The sequence below is a fragment of the Paroedura picta genome, chromosome 6 (genome assembly GCF_049243985.1).
Source record: "Paroedura picta isolate Pp20150507F chromosome 6, Ppicta_v3.0, whole genome shotgun sequence".
Classification (NCBI taxonomy): Eukaryota; Metazoa; Chordata; class Lepidosauria; order Squamata; family Gekkonidae; genus Paroedura; species Paroedura picta.
In genome coordinates, this window is record NC_135374.1 from 59122671 (window position 1) to 59140946 (window position 18276).

At 42.2% G+C, this 18276-nt stretch overlaps 1 protein-coding gene across 4 annotated transcripts in view; it reads right to left on the reverse strand.

Moving 5' to 3' along the window:
- RUNX1 (RUNX family transcription factor 1) overlaps nucleotides 1–18276 on the reverse strand; it is a 236296-nt gene that overhangs the window by 93961 nt on the left and 124059 nt on the right. For all 4 annotated transcript variants that reach the window (XM_077342650.1, XM_077342647.1, XM_077342648.1 and 1 more), the window contains one exon: nucleotides 11296–11452. In XM_077342650.1, the coding sequence (XP_077198765.1) occupies nucleotides 11296–11452 (157 nt within the window). The remainder of the gene's footprint in view (nucleotides 1–11295; nucleotides 11453–18276) is intronic.

Consider the following 18276-nt stretch of genomic DNA (forward strand, 5'->3'; position numbering starts at 1 on the left):
TCTTGTTATCCTTTACAGTCAGGCTAGGTGCTAATTTATTAAAATATATGAGGGTATGTTCAAATCTAATCTTTAATGCTGAAGGTATAGAACACACAACAAAGCTATTTTTGAAGGAACAGAGTCAAGAGTAGTGGGACATTGTAATAGGGAAAAGGGAGTTACCTTAAAGTTCTCCCCCTTCCCCATTATCCTCACAAATACTCTAGTGCAGCGGTGGTCCCCAACCTTTTTATCACTGGGGACTGGTCAACGCTTGACAATTTTACTGAAGCCCGGGGGGGGGAGAGTCTTTTGCCAAGGGATGTCGCTGCCGCTGCCGCTGCCTGAGCCCCTGCTCCACTTGCTTTCCCGTTAGTGCCCCTGACTTCCGGCCACCCACTGGGGGCGCTGCCAGCAGCAGCTGCGCAGTGCCACACTGAGGGGGAGCCCCAGCCATGGCGGCCACTGGAGAACACCAAAGGTGAGCTGGCGGGGGTAGGGACCGCTGTTCTAGTGCACTCGTGATACAGTGGGGATAGGGGTACTCCAGTCTACGTCCAGTCTAAGTCCATATGTGGTAAGTCCATATAGGATTTTACCCACCGGGGAGTGCAGAGGAGAGGGCTGGCTCCACTCCTCCCTGGGCCGGGAAGCCCTCCCACAGCCTGGCAGAGGCTGCAGGAGGGCTTCCTGGCCCACCAACGACTGCAGGGGGGGAGGCTGCCTACCGCTGCCTCTCCCAGACTTGCCAGATACAAAAAGCCCCAGCCAGCTTCAGAGATGCTGCACAAGCCCTTCCCCACTTTCTCTATCTCTCCCCTCTCTCTTTCTTCTCTACCTCTCTATATTTGTCTCTGTTTCTTCTTTCTATCTCTCCCTCTTTCTTGCTTTCTTTCCTTCTACCTATGTTTCATCACTCTCTTCCCTCTCTCTTTTCTTATCTCTCTTTCTTCCTTTCTCTTTTTCAATCCTCTTTCTCTCACTCTTTCTATCTCTTTTTCTTGGTCACTCTCTTCCTTTCCACATCTCTCTTTGCTATTTTTACCCCTCCCCCCATGCCAACACCCGTTGTATCAGCTACAATGGGCTTTAATTCTAGTTTCTAAATAAATCATCTATTGTTTAATCAAGTTGCACACTGTTGCTGCATTAATTACTCAGCCATCATGGGTTATGGGGTCAGATTAAACACATCTCTGATTAAATATAGAAAAGATCAGAGGCTTTCAATATGAGCAGGTGAGAAAGAAGGAACAAAAATGGCAACCTCCTGTGGTGTACAGCATGGTCAATTGATAATTGTTTGCCAGGAGCCCATCTAATTTAGAGAAAAGGTGTCTGCTTCTTGAAACAGGATTATGGGATGTTATTCAGGATACCATACCAGGAGGTAATGACCCAAGAAAAGCAGAGAATCTGGGTCTCCAACAATTAAAAAGCAAGAGGGGGCATAATGAAGGGTTTAACTGAAATAAATATGTTAATAGTAATTCAGAGGTGAACAACCTATGTAGAAGGAATTTGTGTTATTGTTTGGATGAGATACTTGAATTGACAGAGCAGCTGAAGAGTTTAAGAAAAGAAACTGTTGATCAAGATCTGATTGTATTACTAATAAGAAGCTTTCCAGAGTCATATGAAAATATGGTGCCTGAGCTATAGTTTAGGAGTAATCTGTCTCTCACAGAAGTTTTAAATCAGATAGATAAAACATACAAACACAGACAATTTGAAGTCTGGCAAAGAATTTAAATCAAATGTAAATAATAAAGGCAAGATCATTTGTCAACTCTGTGGGAAGTGAAGCCACATTAAGAGGGACTGTTTTACCACTAAGCAGAAGAAAACCTTTCCCAAAACACAAAGTAAAAGGACATTCCAATCAGATTTAAGGAGCAGCCATTAATGATTTTTATTAACACAAAAAACACAACAAGTCATATGTGGCATATGGACAGTGCCCATATGGCCCACATAGGTGCTAATAAAGATTTCTTTGAAATGCTAGATGAAAAAAGGAAGAGACATTAAGTGTTGTGGATGGACAAGTCTATAATGGCTCAGGAACCATAAAATGCAACCTACCTAGCCATGAGAGCCAAGACATCCTTGTTAAAGACTTCCATTATGTCATAGAACTGGCAAATAATCTTATTTCTGTGAGAGTGCTCAAAAAGAAAGGCATGGTTACATCTTTTTGAGAAAAATACTATAACAGAGAGAGGGGATAGTTAATTGTAACTGGTAAGGTACATTAGGATGCTCTTGAGACTTGCACACAGAAAGTCAGCTTTACCAAACATTGTGATCAGAAGTATTGCTCCTGGCTATAGCACAGACAGTTGGGACACAGAGACAATTATGCAATTAGCCAACTTGAAAACCAGAACTTTATGGAAGGCATGCCAGTGGATAAATGTACTGTTGAAGAAGATGTATGCATTTCATTTAAGTAAAGGGTGTGAGACCTAGCTTTACCAAGTAAGTCCTAGAACTGATACATTTTGATGTTTGTGGACCATTGGAATCTCAAATTCCTAGTGGGAATAAGTATGCACGGTCTTTTATTGATGAATTTTCAAGAAATACTGTGACCTAATTATAAAGAAAATGCTGGAAAAGTGTAAAGTATATGGTCAGTAACAGATTTCAAAGAAAGCCACTAGCAATCTGCACTGATAATAGAGGATATTAGGTGGAACATGAAATGAAGAATTATTTGGCTGAACAAAAAAGAGAGCATCAGCTTACAGTCCCATACACTCCAGAGCAGAATGGTGTCGCAGAACAGAAAAATCACTCTCGCTGAAATTTGCAAATTTATGGTCCTTCAGGCAGGTCCTTCAAATTTATGGACCTGGCAAATATTGGGGAGAACAATCAATACTTCTATGTACCTGCAAAACAGATTATCTACTAAAGGTGCAAGTAGTACATTATTTGAACTATGTGCACATAGCCAGCCTGAATTATCTAAGTGTGTTTGGATCAAAGGCCTATACTTACATTCCTAAGGAGAAGCAAACCAAGATGGATCTTGAAGCCGAAGAAGGCATTTTTGTAGCTACCCAAAGGCATTTCTTTATACAATAGTTACAGAAACCTCAGCTCAGAAACAGTCAAGGTCTGCAATGACATCTACATTGATGGAAGGGAGAAATTGGAAAATACGGAGAAAGTAGATATTCATGAATGTATACCAACAGAGAAAAATGAAGCACAGCAAACAGAACCCATGCATCTGAGCACAATAGACAACATACATATCACACCTGCAGTACCTAAAGAACCAGAAGAGGCTGCAGAGCCAAGTAAGACAGTCAACCAGGTCAAACAAGAACATACCACCAAAAATACTTTCATATTTAGTAAAGGCAGAAACTATAACTGAGCTTTTTTCACAGGGGGAGACATAGCAAGAATGCCTGCTGAAGAAGTAGAAAAATGGAAAAAACTGAAGAAGTGATTGAATCTCCAATCAAGAACCAGGCATGGATGCTTGCAGAACTGCCTCCAGGGAAGAGCGCAGTGGGATGTAAGTGGATCTTCAAGACCAAGCATGATGCAGAAAGGGAAAGATTCAAAGACTCTAAGATTATAATTAAACCTTTGCACTAGTGTAAGATTGTAAGATGTGATTTCAACACTAAATGAAATAATTTGGATAGAGTCATACTTCAGTAAGACTGCTCTTGAGCATAGCAACAGTAAGGAAGATGCATATGGGCACAAAGACTGCTTTTCTACATGGAGAAATAAAGAAAAATAATTACATGGAACAGTCACCAGAATCTGAGCAATCCAAAGGCAAGCAACTCATGTGTAAATTGCAAAAGAGCACATATGGACTGAAACAAGCTGTGAAATATTTGAGTGTGAAACTTCAATCAAATGCTAACCAAGGAAAAATTTGAGCAAGACAAGGCAGAACGTTATATTTACTCTAGATATAGAGATGATAACTTACATTCTGACTTCTATGAATGACCTGATTTTATGCTATAAAGACAAGGAAGAGTGTGATGAAATAATTCAACATCTGAATCAAGAAGCAGAAGTGAAATAATTAGGAAGCATCAGCACTATTTTGAAATACAAGTAGAAAAAGAAGAAAATGGAAACTATCATCTCTAGCAGAATCAAAAAATGCTAAAATTACTGAACTTCAGGAATATGAAAGGTGTTAAACCAGCAATTGAGTCTGCCATGAAAACGCTAGAGGGCGTCACCCCAAGGGTCAGACATGACTCGGTGCTTGCACAGGGGGATACCTTTACCTTTAAACCAGCAAGCTTGTCTATAGAAACAAACAACCCGAACCAGCAAAGTAGTAGTGAACTTCTGCCTGATAGCAAAAAAATACAGAGAAGCAATTGGAAGACTGCTGTAGATAAGCACATTGACATGTCCAGATATCACAGCAGCTGTGGGCATGGTATGTAGAAAGATGGAATTGACAAGCAAGAGAGACTGTAATGCAGTCAAAAGTCTTGAAAAGTACCTGCATGGCACTACCCTTCTGAAAGTAAATTTACCAACAAGTGACAATCCCAGTCTAGTGGGATACATGGATACAGACTGGGCAGGAGATACTCCAGACAGAATGTCAACAAGCAGACATTTATTCTTCTATGGCACTGGAGAAGTCAGCTGGAGCAGCAGAAAGCAAGAAATTGTAGCTGTGTCCTCAACTGAGGCCAAGTATGTATCTGCAACAGAAGCATGAAACAGATACTGCATCTAATGCAAGACTTTGCAATGGAGGAATCCATGCCAGTACAACTCTTTGAAGACAACTAAAGGTAAAGGTAAAGGTATCCCCTGTGCAAGCACTGAGTCATGTCTGACCCTTGGGGTGACGCCCTCTAGCGTTTTCATGGCAGACTCAATACAGGGTGGTTTGCCAGTGCCTTCCCCAGTCATTACCATTTACTCCCCAGCAAGCTGGGTACTCATTTTACCAACCTTGGAAGGATGGAAGGCTGAGTCAACCTTGAGCCAGCTGCTGGGATTGAACTCCCAGCCTCATGGGCAGAGCTTGAAACTGGATGTCTGCTGCCTTACCACTCAGTTGTCTCTTGTGGCGCAGAGTGGTGCCTAAACCTTGCACAGATGGAGAAAATTAACTCAATTAATGGCTGTGAAGCATCACCTCATAGGAAACATACAAGAAGAAGAGCTTGTTGCGTTGGAATATTGTCCTACAGATGAAATGATTGCAGATGTACTCAGCCAGATTCTCAAGAAAAGTTTGATAGTCTACGTAAGGAGATGAATCTTATGGACTTTATACAATAGACCATGGTAAAGGTAACATCTGGTATACAAAGAAGAAGACAAGACTCTGCAGTGGGCATCAAGAAGACAATTAGACAGGGTAATGAGATTAACTCCTTCTCTCCTGTTAAACTTGGGGGAAGAGGGAAGAGATACCCGGCCCTAGGAAGCACGCCTGGCCTCGACCAGGGCCAGGGCCTTCTCGGTCCTGGCCCCTGCCTGGTGGAATGAGCTCCCAGGAGAGCTGCGGGCCCTGCGGGACCTTCCATTGTTCCGCAGGGCCTGCAAGACGGAGCTCTTCCGCCAGGTTTACGGTTGAGACCAGGCTTAACATCTATGCCCCCCCGGGACTTGAGGATTGGGATTAGAGATGGGTACCACCAGTATCCCCTCTCCACTTGCTAGGGGGGGAATGGGTAGTTGATTAGCCGCTCTTGCCAGGTAGTTATTAACTATTGATATGTTAATTGGTTTTTAATGTATTTTATGGGGTTTTATACTGTTGTAACCCGCCACGAGCCGCAAGGGAGTGGCGGGTAATAAATTCAATAATAATAATAAAAATAACAAATCACAAAAACTATAAACCTGCACCCCAACATGCCAAAAGCCATTAACTTCAGAAGGATTAAGTAAACATGAGTGTGCAGAATGTCAACCTTATACAAGCCAGTAATTGTGCAAAGATAGCACAACAGGGTTACCCAGGCATATGGTGCTGGTTGAATGGCTGAAACAATGGGGATTCTGTTATGCCTAACAGTAAAATCGAAGTGCCCCAAAACTTTACTGACTCATAGGCAAATAATACTGTGAGATGTCGATGTGAATTGGCACAGCTTCATTCCGGACAAAACCAAAATTACTCACCTTTTTCCATGAATATTTTCTGCAAGAATTATTTTGGCCCTCCTTAGCAATATGTTTATTATTTTAAAATTGGCCTCATATGCCCACAGTGACATCACTGTATAGCCAGATCTGATGACTGCCTAGCATTCTGACATCACCGCCTTCATTTATATGATCCCTGACTGGGTATAATCATGCATTGGGCTAATCCACAAAGAACAGCGATTTTGATGAACAGGATTGGAAAGACAAACTCAATATTCATAATCCAAATATTGTTGAGGAAAAACTTCCACTCTACTGAAATCACAAGTTTTACTTGACAATCAGACCCTAGTTCCACAGAAATTCCATGAGGTAATTTCAGTTGCAAACCATATGCACAGGCCAAACTATTAGTCATCCTTTGTATCACTTTTGGCATGTTGCTTACTCATAATACTTCATCTGAGAAGCTAGTAGTTTCATGTACACTGAAATGTTACACAGAACTAACAAAAGTTCTTTTTCCTGTTTCATGACCTTTGACGCAACTACCTTAGTCCTCACACTTTAAGCCAATGCAATAAAAGAATACCAGAAACCATGCACTCTAATACAAACAGCCAACACCTTTAGGAAACAGTTCAGGTTTGTATGAATAAACAAGAGCATATCATTCCCTCAAAATCAGTATTGCCCATGGAAATCAAGCCTTCAGACCTCAGCAGTTAGCATACAATGTCCCCAAGATCAGTTCAATCATTAAACATCTTGAAAAGTACATTCAGTTGTTATTTGTATGTCTAGTTTGGCACACAAATTATCAGTGCTATATGGAATTCTCAAAATAAATAACTGATTTTCTTCTCAGGAGCTTCTGTTCTTCCAATTCTCACCTTAAGAACTGTGCAGACTCTAGCTTCTGGCTTTACTTGCAGTGCCAGCTACCAAAGTGCAGGCCTACTTTTATTAGCTTCTCAAGCACTTTGCCAGCTCTACGTTTAAATCTTCAAAATGTTTTCTAAACACTCTGAATCATAATGAGAATTCCATTTACTGAAAAGGTGCAGCCTTCCATATAACAAGTGAACATGTTTAATGACTGATTCTTTTATACATTACAGCATCACTCATGTTTTCGGTAAATGGATATAATTTTCTCGGCTTTGCCCTATTATTATCGTTCGTTAGCATCACCAAGCTACGATTGCAGCTCTAGGTATTTTTCTCTCAGTAATTATCTTCAGTACAGATGCAACTCAGCCAGGTTTAAAAGCCATCAGCTCCAGAGTATCAGGCTAAAAATTAGCAAAAGTGTGTTAGAAAAAAAACTTCCTACCAAAGCGAGCTTCCTTGAAAAATCAAATAAAGCTTGCTCTGCACAAATCAAAGGACCAATCCCAGCCCTGATAAAATCACTACATTAGTAAGGAGCAAGATTCAGACAGCTGGGTAATCTTCCAGAATGATATTTATAGCTGGAAGTCAGTCAGTACATTCTCCATGTTTGCAGTCTCAGCTTTCCTAAATGAAGCACTCATGTGGACCTGGGACCAATTCATGTGCTCGGCCATTACAACATTTGCCCTAATTGGAGGAGCAGGTGTGGATGGCCACCACCACACATGTAAAATAATTTGTAACCTGGGGGGACCCACAAATACAAGTACCATTTATAAGCCACTCCTCCTTTAAAGTTTGACTAAATTCAAAACTTGCAAAGACCACAATGCAAGGAAAAGTTTTCCAGAATCTTATGTTACAGCATACATGACTGGTAGAATAGGAGGTGAATCTGCTTCCTCACTGGAGGAATAGCAAGCCAAGTAAGCATTTGGTCAGGCCCTGAACATGCATAGTATATAGTCAGTGGTATTGCTAACAGCATTGTTTTCTCAAGCTACGACAGTCATAGGAACTGTTGCTGTCCATATTCACAATTGTCAGCACATTGACTTGAGTACATAACAACAAACAATACAATGAAGAAGTGACCAAGACATCCAAAGCACAAACTAGAGTTTGCATTCTTTATAACATGAGAGGATATCAAATCAGGGTTAAACAAGAATCTAGAGTGCAAGGCTGGAGAAAATGAACCATAATTTGTTATATAAATATAATGACAATTTATGGATTGCTACAACAGTGCATAAGGAATGTAAAACGCAGGACCTGTAAAATGGAATTGTTCTGTCAGCCCTATGGTTGAGGCCTGGGAAACACCTGATTTCCGCAAGTCTCCCTGTCTGATTCCCATCTGGACACCATCAAGTCAACTCTATAGGAGTTAACATACATTGTCCCCCTCTCTGCCTAGATAGACAGGAGGCAGAATAGGGCAAACTGTATAGTTAGATATACCCTATATACTTGTGTATAAGCCTAATTTTTCAGCACCTTTTCCCACACTGAAAAGGCCCTCCTTGGCTTATACACGGGTATATACGGTAATTGAAATAGAAGCCTGCTCCAGCCAGCCAATCATTGCTCTGCTGCTTGTAGGACATCAATGTCGGACTGAGGGACTTTGATCTTTTTTTTTTCTTTTTTCCTTCACTTCTTCCTCTTCTTAATCACTTCTTCCAAACTATTATTTTGGTTGCTGTGAGTAAAAAGCGGGGTACAAAACCCAGCAGCTATTCATCCTCTTGACTTTTCTGTATTTGTGTGTGTGTGGGGGGGGGGGAGAAGCTGGGTGGGAAAGCCTGTGATGATGGAGCATTTCCCACCCTTGGCTTATATGTGTTTGCCCATGTTTTGTGGTAAAATTGGGTGCTTCAGCTTATATGCAGGTCAGCAGTACTGTAACCTGCCCTGAGACTTCAAGGAAGGGTGGGCTAAAACGCTGAACATAAATATGTCCATCAGACTTATGGAAAATGAGCTGAGACAGAGTAGGGAGTGGCCTAGGCTAGCCAATCTTATAAGATCTCAGAAAATAAGTAGGGTTGCCCCTGGTTAGTATTTGGATGGGAGATCACCAAGGAAGGCCAGGCTTGCAATGCAGAGGCAACAAACCACCTTTCACTACCTCTTGCCTTGAAAAGCCAACAGGGTCACTATAGGTCATCTGTGACTTGATGGAACTTCCCACCAAGAGAGTCCCCACCAATTTCATTCAATTAGTGACACTCCATAATTCGATGATAAATGAAATCCATCCCATTATGTCAGACCCCTTTGATGCAGTAATGGGTACAGCTGAGGTTAATTCTGTGGAAGAACAAATGTAATTAGCCTGGGTCAAATATTAGGTGGCTTTTATTCTTTATTAGGTGGCTTTTATTCTTTAAAAGAGCCTCTTGTGGCGCAGAGTGGTAAGGCAGCAATATGCTGTCTGAAGCTGTCTGCCCATGAGGCTGGGAGTTCGATCCCAGCAGCCGGCTCAAGGTTGACTCAGCCTTCCATCCTTCTGAGGTCGGTAAAATGAGTACCCAGCTTGCTGGGGGGTAAACGGTAATGACTGGGGAAGGCACTGGCAAACCACCCCATATTGAGTCTGCCATAAAAACACTAGAGGGCGTCACCCCAAGGGTCAGACATGACCTGGTGCTTGCACAGGGGATACCTTTACCTTTACCTTTATTCTTTATTTATTATCATACCACCTCTCACTGAGACTCAAAGTGGATTACATAGTGTAAGAGTACAAGTCCAATACAATCAATAGCATGGACATCCAATAAAACAGTGCAATACAGTTTGGACTGCAAAAATATTAAGAAGAAATCTGAAACAGAGCTGAAAACACGGCATGACAATTTTAGCAGGTACATGACCTTACATAATTACAAATAAATGATGGAGCGGCTGCTTGAATTTTGACTTTGTCAGAGGTATTAAAGATCCTCCATCTTTTCTCAAAGATGGTAACATACTGTAAAACTCAATTAGAATATATTTTCTGCCTCTGGAAAGAAGCTCCCACCATCTGAAGAGAAGGGGAAACTTATGCCAGTTCCCCATCTCTTTGCGCACCATCACATTGCCCAGTACTGTTTCTAGGGAGTCTCCTGAGTCTTGGAATCTGAGGGGCATAAAATGCCATGGCAGTAGTGGAAAAGTATTCAACTTCAAGCTATTTTTCATTATTCTTGTTCAGCATAAGCCATAAAATATAAAATGTGATCACGATATTAAGGTACATTTGGAAAATTCTTCATTGGAATCAGTGGATAGGATTCTCAAGTTAACATATTTAATATGAGCATGCCAGTCTGTTATTCTCTACAGCCCAAATGAAGTTACAGTAGCAAAAACAAATTTATAATTTTTGTAAAAACTCAAAATTCTTAAGATATGCATTTATTAAGGGAATCTTAATAAATTGTTCCCTATAGATGCTCGCGAATGCTGTCATGGTATTAGAGATCTACAACAGATTTCTCTGCTGTTTTAATAATTGCCTATCTTTCTGCAGCAGTGCTTTTGTTTAAAATGGTCATAATTTCATTCATAATTTCATTCATTCATTCATTTCTCTCCACAATGAGAGAAAAATAACACACATACTTTTCAAACTATAATGAAGAAGATTTTTATTTTAAAAAGAAATTCTTTGTAATCAACTTAATTTTGAAACACTTCCTACAGACAAGTATTATCTGCTCAAGGAACCAAAGTAAATTAAACTGCCATAAATATAATATGTATGTAAATGCAAAATTACTGTAATGGGAAGCAATACAGTAAAATTACATCCTACCAAAGTAAAAACATGTCATACTGAATTTCTTAGACAGATTTTAAAGTGCTGCTGATGGCAAATCAGACTCTCTCAGTTGTGTCTATAACAGTCTCAGTGTGCGTAACAGCTCCCCCATTTATTTTGTTGATGGGCTATCTTGATGACTGGAGTGAATGAGAATATCAGATATCACAACTAGCTCTCTGAACATAGCACAGTTGATGTAATGAGCAGGTATAAATTATAGTATCAAAGCATTGATGATTTTTTAAATCCACACTATTTTATAATAGTACTTAATCTGGTTCACTAATGTCCACTGCATACATATATCATCACACCCTGGGATAATGAATTATAATGTACAATGATCTACTGTGATAGTATCAATATGAATTCAAGTTTTATAAATGCTGAAATCTCATGCTCATCAGACACTGGTCTGATAACTGTAACTAAGGATTCTGTTAAAACAGTGTTCTGGAAAAATAAGGCTAAATTAATAAACATACCTCTTCCACTTCTACCCACAAATCTTAAGTCATTGAATCGGGCCACTTGGTTTTTCATTGCAGCAGTAGCATTTCGGAGTTCCGCAGAATAGTTTTCATCATTTCCTGCCATTACTGTGACCAGAGTCCCATCAGGAACATCTCCTAAGGCTACCACCTAAGGATTAAATTAAAAATAATTTCAATACTTAAGCAGTTTGAATAGACAAAACAGTAGTGAACTCCTGTGAAGCCAGGTGAATTATATGATCCAGAACAAACAAACAAAAACCTGAATACAAAATTAATCCAAATGTTACTTTGGTAACCAGAACATAATCCCAAAGATGATTGCTGCACTCCAAAAGATGCTTTCTTTCCAACAATTTATATTGCTCCTGAATTTAACCACAGTATAGTAAGGAAACAATATCTAAATCCCAAACATACCTTACATGGAAATAATTATAACTTGGATTTCAACAGAACTGACTGTCAAGTTTAAGATTAGAATTTTATAGCTCAATCCTACAGCCACTCTGTCAGGTCAGAGTTTAATAGATGAGGCAAAGGCTGCTGTGCCTGCACAGTGTAGTGTCTTGGAAAGTTGTGCTGATGCGGAACCTAATCTAAAAATATTGTCCTGCATGATACTATGCCAACAACCACTTCTATATACAAAAACAAAGGCTAGTGTATTATAGTGGATAAAAATGATGGAGGAGCAGTTTGTCACAAGCAGGAGGACTGGGGAAACAACTTTCTCAATATTATAAAGGACAACATGGATTCATCTCCATTAGCACAATCTGTAGCAGGGACTGATAGATGGGAAGGTGGGCATAGATCTAAGTTTCAAAACTTCTATCATGGAATTTCTGCAAGCACCTTACACCACTATGAATTGCATGTATTAATAGACTGGCTTCTGCATTGCTGACCTTCATATGTAGTATCTGTTTCTTTATTCCATTCTGGAAGAAATGCCCAGTTCTACATTATGCCTGAAATAAAAGCACACTCTTTTCTACACAGTTCCTCCACCTTCACTAAAGCATGTCTTTGAACAACTTGCCCTCTGTCTCTCAGCTTCAGTTCCCGCAAGTACAAAACACAAATAATAGTGACCTCTTTGATAAGGGCAAGGGTAATAATGACTAACAAAAATCTTTACACTCAGAAGTGCCACATGCTTGCTGATACAGGGCTCCCAAGTAATAAGAGCACAACACACAAGCCGTATAGCTTCTACCACTTGCTCACGGAAGAGCACCATTGGCTTGATGATGCCATTGGGCCAAACACCTTGGGAGAAAAGTACAATTCCACTGACTGTGTTTGCTATTTTTCTCTGCATGATGGGGGAAAGCTTACATTTTAATTTGTCTTTAATGGCAAATGGTTCCAGCCTTGACCTCCCAACTGAGCATTTATCCCTTACTCTTCCTTTGTAATTTGTTCTGTAATAGTAGCTCCATTTTGTGCTTTATCTTTTAACTGCATTAGCACCACTCTCTTCCCCTCCCACCCATTGTCTTTCTTCCTCACATGCTACTTCTAATAAACCATAAAACCTTCATCTCCCCTCATTGCTATTAAGATAGGTGAAATTCTGACTGAAAGCAGTAGCACTTCCTGCAACAAGCTAATTATCAAGCCACTGAAAGATCTACAAAAAAATCCCCCAAACTCCTTTAAGTCAACCTTCTCATTTAATTTCGGCCCATGAGTTCTGGGTAATCTGTTGTTGTTTTTTTTAAAAAAAAAAGAAAAACCTTTTCACTTCTGTGGGAGAATGGTGGCACTGGAACGCCTGTTTCATGCATGTACTGCCATGTACCCAGCCCTCCTTTTACCTTTTCTCTACCCAGTCAACTGCATGCCAGACTCTTTTTTCAAATGCCCTTGTTCTTTTTTAAAAAACTGCACATTAATACGGAAGTTACATTTGTATGGAAGCAGGACCAGAAAAAATTGGATGGAAGTGGAATGAGAAGAAATAAGGCACATGATAGCCTCCCACCATGAGCACAACTTTAGCAATATTTAAAATTATGGTTCTGTTTTCTAAGTTTCTCTTTCATTTCCACCCTTCCCTTTCCCATGTCTGGAGGGCCTATTCTTTCCTCTCCAGTTTCTGAATGATTTTTAGTTCGTTTGTATTCATCATACATGTTCAGGCCGTCCTTCGGCTTCTCTGGTCAGATATGTCCATCGTTGCTGGCCTTCTCAAGTTCCCAGAAACTTCTAAAGTTAGGGTTCAGAACAGTTAATCAGGCATGAACCATCTTCAGTTGAAGTATGTTTAGGAAATCAGCACTCTAATCGGGGGCTACTATTCAAATGGATTGAACCTACCTTGTCTTTTGCTTGTACTAAGTCTGCAGCCCTGTAGCCATTCTATAAGGCCACACTCATTAGGAAGCAAGGTTCAGTGAACACAGTGGGACTTTCAAGTATACATGAACAGGATTTAGCAATCACACCGCAACAGTAACAGCATTTCCTGAGAAATATGCCTCAGTCCTCCCTAGTGGTGCATTCTTATTTACAGATTAGTTTTATATTCTCCATGCTGAGAGGTATGAACCACAGCAACATTGCTCCAAATGTAATATTGGACTTTTTCAAGTTAGATCATCAACAGTGTTAAAACCAGACAGAAACACATTTAAATGGAATGTTATTTGGGTCAATGCATCTCCTTTTTCGTGCTTATGTGTATGTAGGTGAAAAAGAAACATTCACTGCCTTTAAAATAGTCCACCAAAAAAAAGCATATTTTTGAGTCTCTGTGTTTACACTTTACAATATAGTGCAGGAAACCCTAGCAAAAGAAACAGAGATCCCCAGGCCCTGGAAAAAGCAACTGGTATGTAAAGTTGTAAAAGACAGGCACAGAAACACAAACATTTACATTATAAAACAGACTAAACAGATAAGTAAGAACTTGCTGACTGGAGATAGCTAGTATTTTGCTTGTATTCAGCTTATAAAAATATCTTATGCAAGCTGGATGGAATATTAAAAAATTCCAACCTGCACCACAGTGGAATCTTTTTACCATTCAAGCAAAAAAAAAACTGTTTTATTGAGGGTGAGCTGATTTTTCTACAGTTTATATCATATGAACATTTATGAGAATTTGCAATTGTACCCAATTTTCCCCCTTTTGTTTCTGTTTCATTTATATATTTATTATGAAAGAAAACTATGTGATTCTGAAGAAATTTTGCCAAAGTTAGATATAGGCAATCATTGTCACAAACTAGGTATATGGGTATGTGCCTGAAGAAGCATGTGTGCACACCAAAGCTTCTACTCACATTTAAACACATTTACTTGAAAGGAAGTTCAACAGACAACAAGAACATCTACTTTAAAGTAAGTGCATTTAAGACTGCTCTACAAATCCTCATCCATCCAGGTTCTCAGATGATAGACTGGGGCTTTGGGATTGCAAATGTTAAATGCTATAGTAAAATCTAATAATATAGATAGAAATCTTAAGCGGGGTTTGTTTAAAAATAGTATTCAGCAGATGCAATTCTGATGTTAATCTATAGGATTTTAAACAAATTTCCAGGTTAGAAAAAGTTGAGCAGTTAGTACCTGTAAAAACAGATATTCATTGCACGGTTCACATTATACCAATTTCTTCCTCGTGGTTATTCAAACAGTTCTAAATTTGGCCCAATATTGTAGAAAATATTTGCTTATGTCTACAAAGCAGGGTTTATATGAGCAGTGAAAACAAACTAGGCATGCAGCTGGAACCTATGCATGTTGAGGGAGAACTCCCACCTAGTTCAGTGCTACTTACTCCCAAGTAAGTGTGCCAAGGACAGAAAGTTTACCTAAAGCTTTCTTTTTAGGGACTAGCTTGACCTGGGGAAAAATAAATATACATATACGGAAAGAGTTGGTCACTGTTATAGTCTTTGAAAAAATATTGATACCATTATTACCAATGGTTACATATTTAGACTGCAAAAAAAGACTTCACTTACTGGGGGGGGGGGGAATAAAGAGATACGGAAGTGAAAATATTTCCACCAACCCTGAAACTATACCCTTCTGGGCTTCTCCCAATGGGGGTGTGTTCTCATATGAGGGATAAAGGTTTTTTTTTTTTAAGCCAACAAAAACTCATATGCATTTCTTGACAACTATTCTGAGTTAGCCAGACTAAACTTGAAACCAAGGGTATTTCTCTTTGCTGGGTTTGGCTGGAGAACAAAGTTTAGGAAGGAAGAAAAGAGTCGACGTGATTGTATTCTACAGCTAATTCTACTAAACCGGATCAGGTAAGCGCTCTACACAAATCCACCTGCAGGGCCAAACCCCAAGAGATTATTGCTTTGGGACTGGAGATGCTCACAGGAAATTTGAAAAAGAACAACCCGGACTTTACAATAAAACGGCTTTCCCCCTAAAGGGGGGGGGGAATGCAGCAGCAGCACCACCTATATAGGTGTCAAGGTTGCTAAAGCTTCTTCACACTGATAGCAGCCCATTTTTAATTAATAAGATCACTGATTAGCTAGGAAGCAAACCTGTCAAAAGGCCTAGAGGTCAAATCAAAGGCCCCCTGGACACGGAGTGTAATTGACCAGGAGCCCTCTCTAAATCCGGATGACACGCCCTTTACTCTCCCGTAGGCTCACTGGAAGGCAGTGGTGTGCGATTAGTGAATTTTCACGGCTGAGAAGGCGATGACGACCATTTGTAATCGTGGCATTCAATCATTATCCATATAGACGTCTTTCCTCCCCCTCTCCTCACTGCCTGTCCCAGTTAAACTGATCATCCTCTAGGATCAAATGGCAACGGAATGAGTGCTATTGCGAGGAAGCAGGAAGTGAGATTTTCATGATTCCAACCAACAACTCGGGGCATTTTCGAAGGGTCTCCTCCAGGCTGCTCTGCAACCAGGCACCGCCTGACTCCCCTTCCACGCTTTCCCAAGAAATAGGAATCCAAGTTCCACTTTGTTCATTGGGACGCATTTCTCTGGCGGCAGCCAGGCGTAGGAGGACCGGACATTTCCTTCAACCTGTGTTTCGCTGGTGCCACTGCAGGCCAGCCGCTCTAAGGGCGCCTGCGTGGGAATAGGAGCAGGCTTTGGGAAGACCAGATTGGGAAGCAGCTCCGATAAAGGCACCAGCGAAGTTTTTCAGGGGTAAATAACATCACGTGGCAAATTAATACCCCACTAAGCCTCTATGAAAGGGACAGGAGGTTTCCCCTCCAGGCAGGGGTCAATCGGGAGCGGCACAGGGGCTACCCGAAGCCCCCACAAGAGAAGCCCGGCTCTTCCTCCCGAAGGTGACGCCGCAGCAGTCAGGGAACCCAAGCACGCCCCGAGGGGGTAGGCGGAAGGTTGCCAGACTGAGGGCTCCGTCACTCGGCACGGCGCAGCCAGCCAGCTAGCCGGTGTGTTGTAGGACCTTCAGGGCCCTCAGCGTCTGGCACGTGTGAGCTTCCCTGCGGGGAAGGACAAGCCCCCAGCAACAGTTGGCAAACTTCTGCCGAGCTCAAGGCGCTTCCTCCGAGGGCTCCGAGAGAAATCCTCTCCAGGAAGTGGTTGCTTGGATTGTAGCCAGGCCGCGAGAACTACACGGAAACGAGTTCAGCCCGCGGCCTTGGAATTGACTAGGTTGCGGGCTGGTTAGTGCTTCAAAGCAGAAGCCTTGCGGCTCGCGGCCCTGAGCCTCCGCGGGAAGGACGTCACCAGGGAGCAGGCCGCGTTGCCCGTGCTGGCCTCTACACACCGCATAAAGTAACGAGGCAGCGCGACTTGACTCAGCAGTAAGTTATTTAGGGGCGGTTACTCTTGTTGCTATTTACACCCGGGAGTGGCGGGGGGGGGGGATTTCCGATCTCGAAATGGGGGCAGTTCGGGCACCGGCCTGAGAAAGAGCTGGCTCCGATCCGAGTCTCACCCTTGGGCACCCATTGAGGACCAAGAAGAGACGCGCTTGCATAGGGGCGTCTTTACTGCTAAGAGTTCCAAACGGATGCCTGTTTCGCTCAAAAAGCTTTCTGCTTCGGCTGCTCCGGCGGACGGGGAGGAAAAGCCCGGCGGCTCTAGGGTTAAGATAACAATTCCTGCGGGAACTCGGCCGGCTTCGGTTGCATCGAGGCGTTCGCAGGTGCTCCAGGTCGAAGAGCAGCCTGCAGGTAGTGGATATCTGAGGACCAGGGAGGGACTTCCCTGCTCCGGCGACTCTCCCCACCAAATCCGTATCCGTCGACGAAGCCGGCTGGACTTCTGCGCTTGGAGGCGGCATGCTGCCTTCGGGCGGGGGCGGGGAGAGAAGCGCTTCTCCCTTCTACGCCTCCGGTTAAAGCAGGACACAACCCCCCACCCCCGCTCTGCGAAGAGCTGCTCCGGGTAGCTTCTCCCCCCTCCCCGCGGCCTATTCCTGCATTCTGGAAAGAAACTCCCACGGGGTTGACTAGGGACTCCCCCACGCGAAGGGCGGTGAGGATTGCAGGCGTAGCGCAGGAAGTGCCTCGGCCTGGGCTACTGCCAGGATACCGCCACCAGCCACTGCCGCGGGAGCCAGACGGCCCAAAGCTACGGGGAAACGGCAGGGTCAGGGACGCTTCAAGACCTCTCACCCTAGCCTAGGAGGCATAATATAAAGTACCATTTTATAAGGCCGAGAGCCCACTGGCTGCAGCTGAACTTCAATGACTCTAGGCTCCTGTGATCCAGAGCTGGCGTTTAACCAATGAACTTCAGCAATAAATATGGGGAAGGTGAGCCCCACGGTATAATGCCTCACAGGCTCGCCTCTCCGTACACAAATGAGTGAAACTGAAGTCTTAAGACGTAATCTTTGCAGCCGGAGAGGATACACCGGTTTAGGGATCCTTCCATTTTGAGTCAAGTAGTGTGAGAACTGGAGATTATTATCGCCTTCAGGTGTGTCTCTGTGCGGGGCCCTGACCGAAGAAGGCCGCGAGGCTTTCCAAGAGATTTCCTTACAGGTG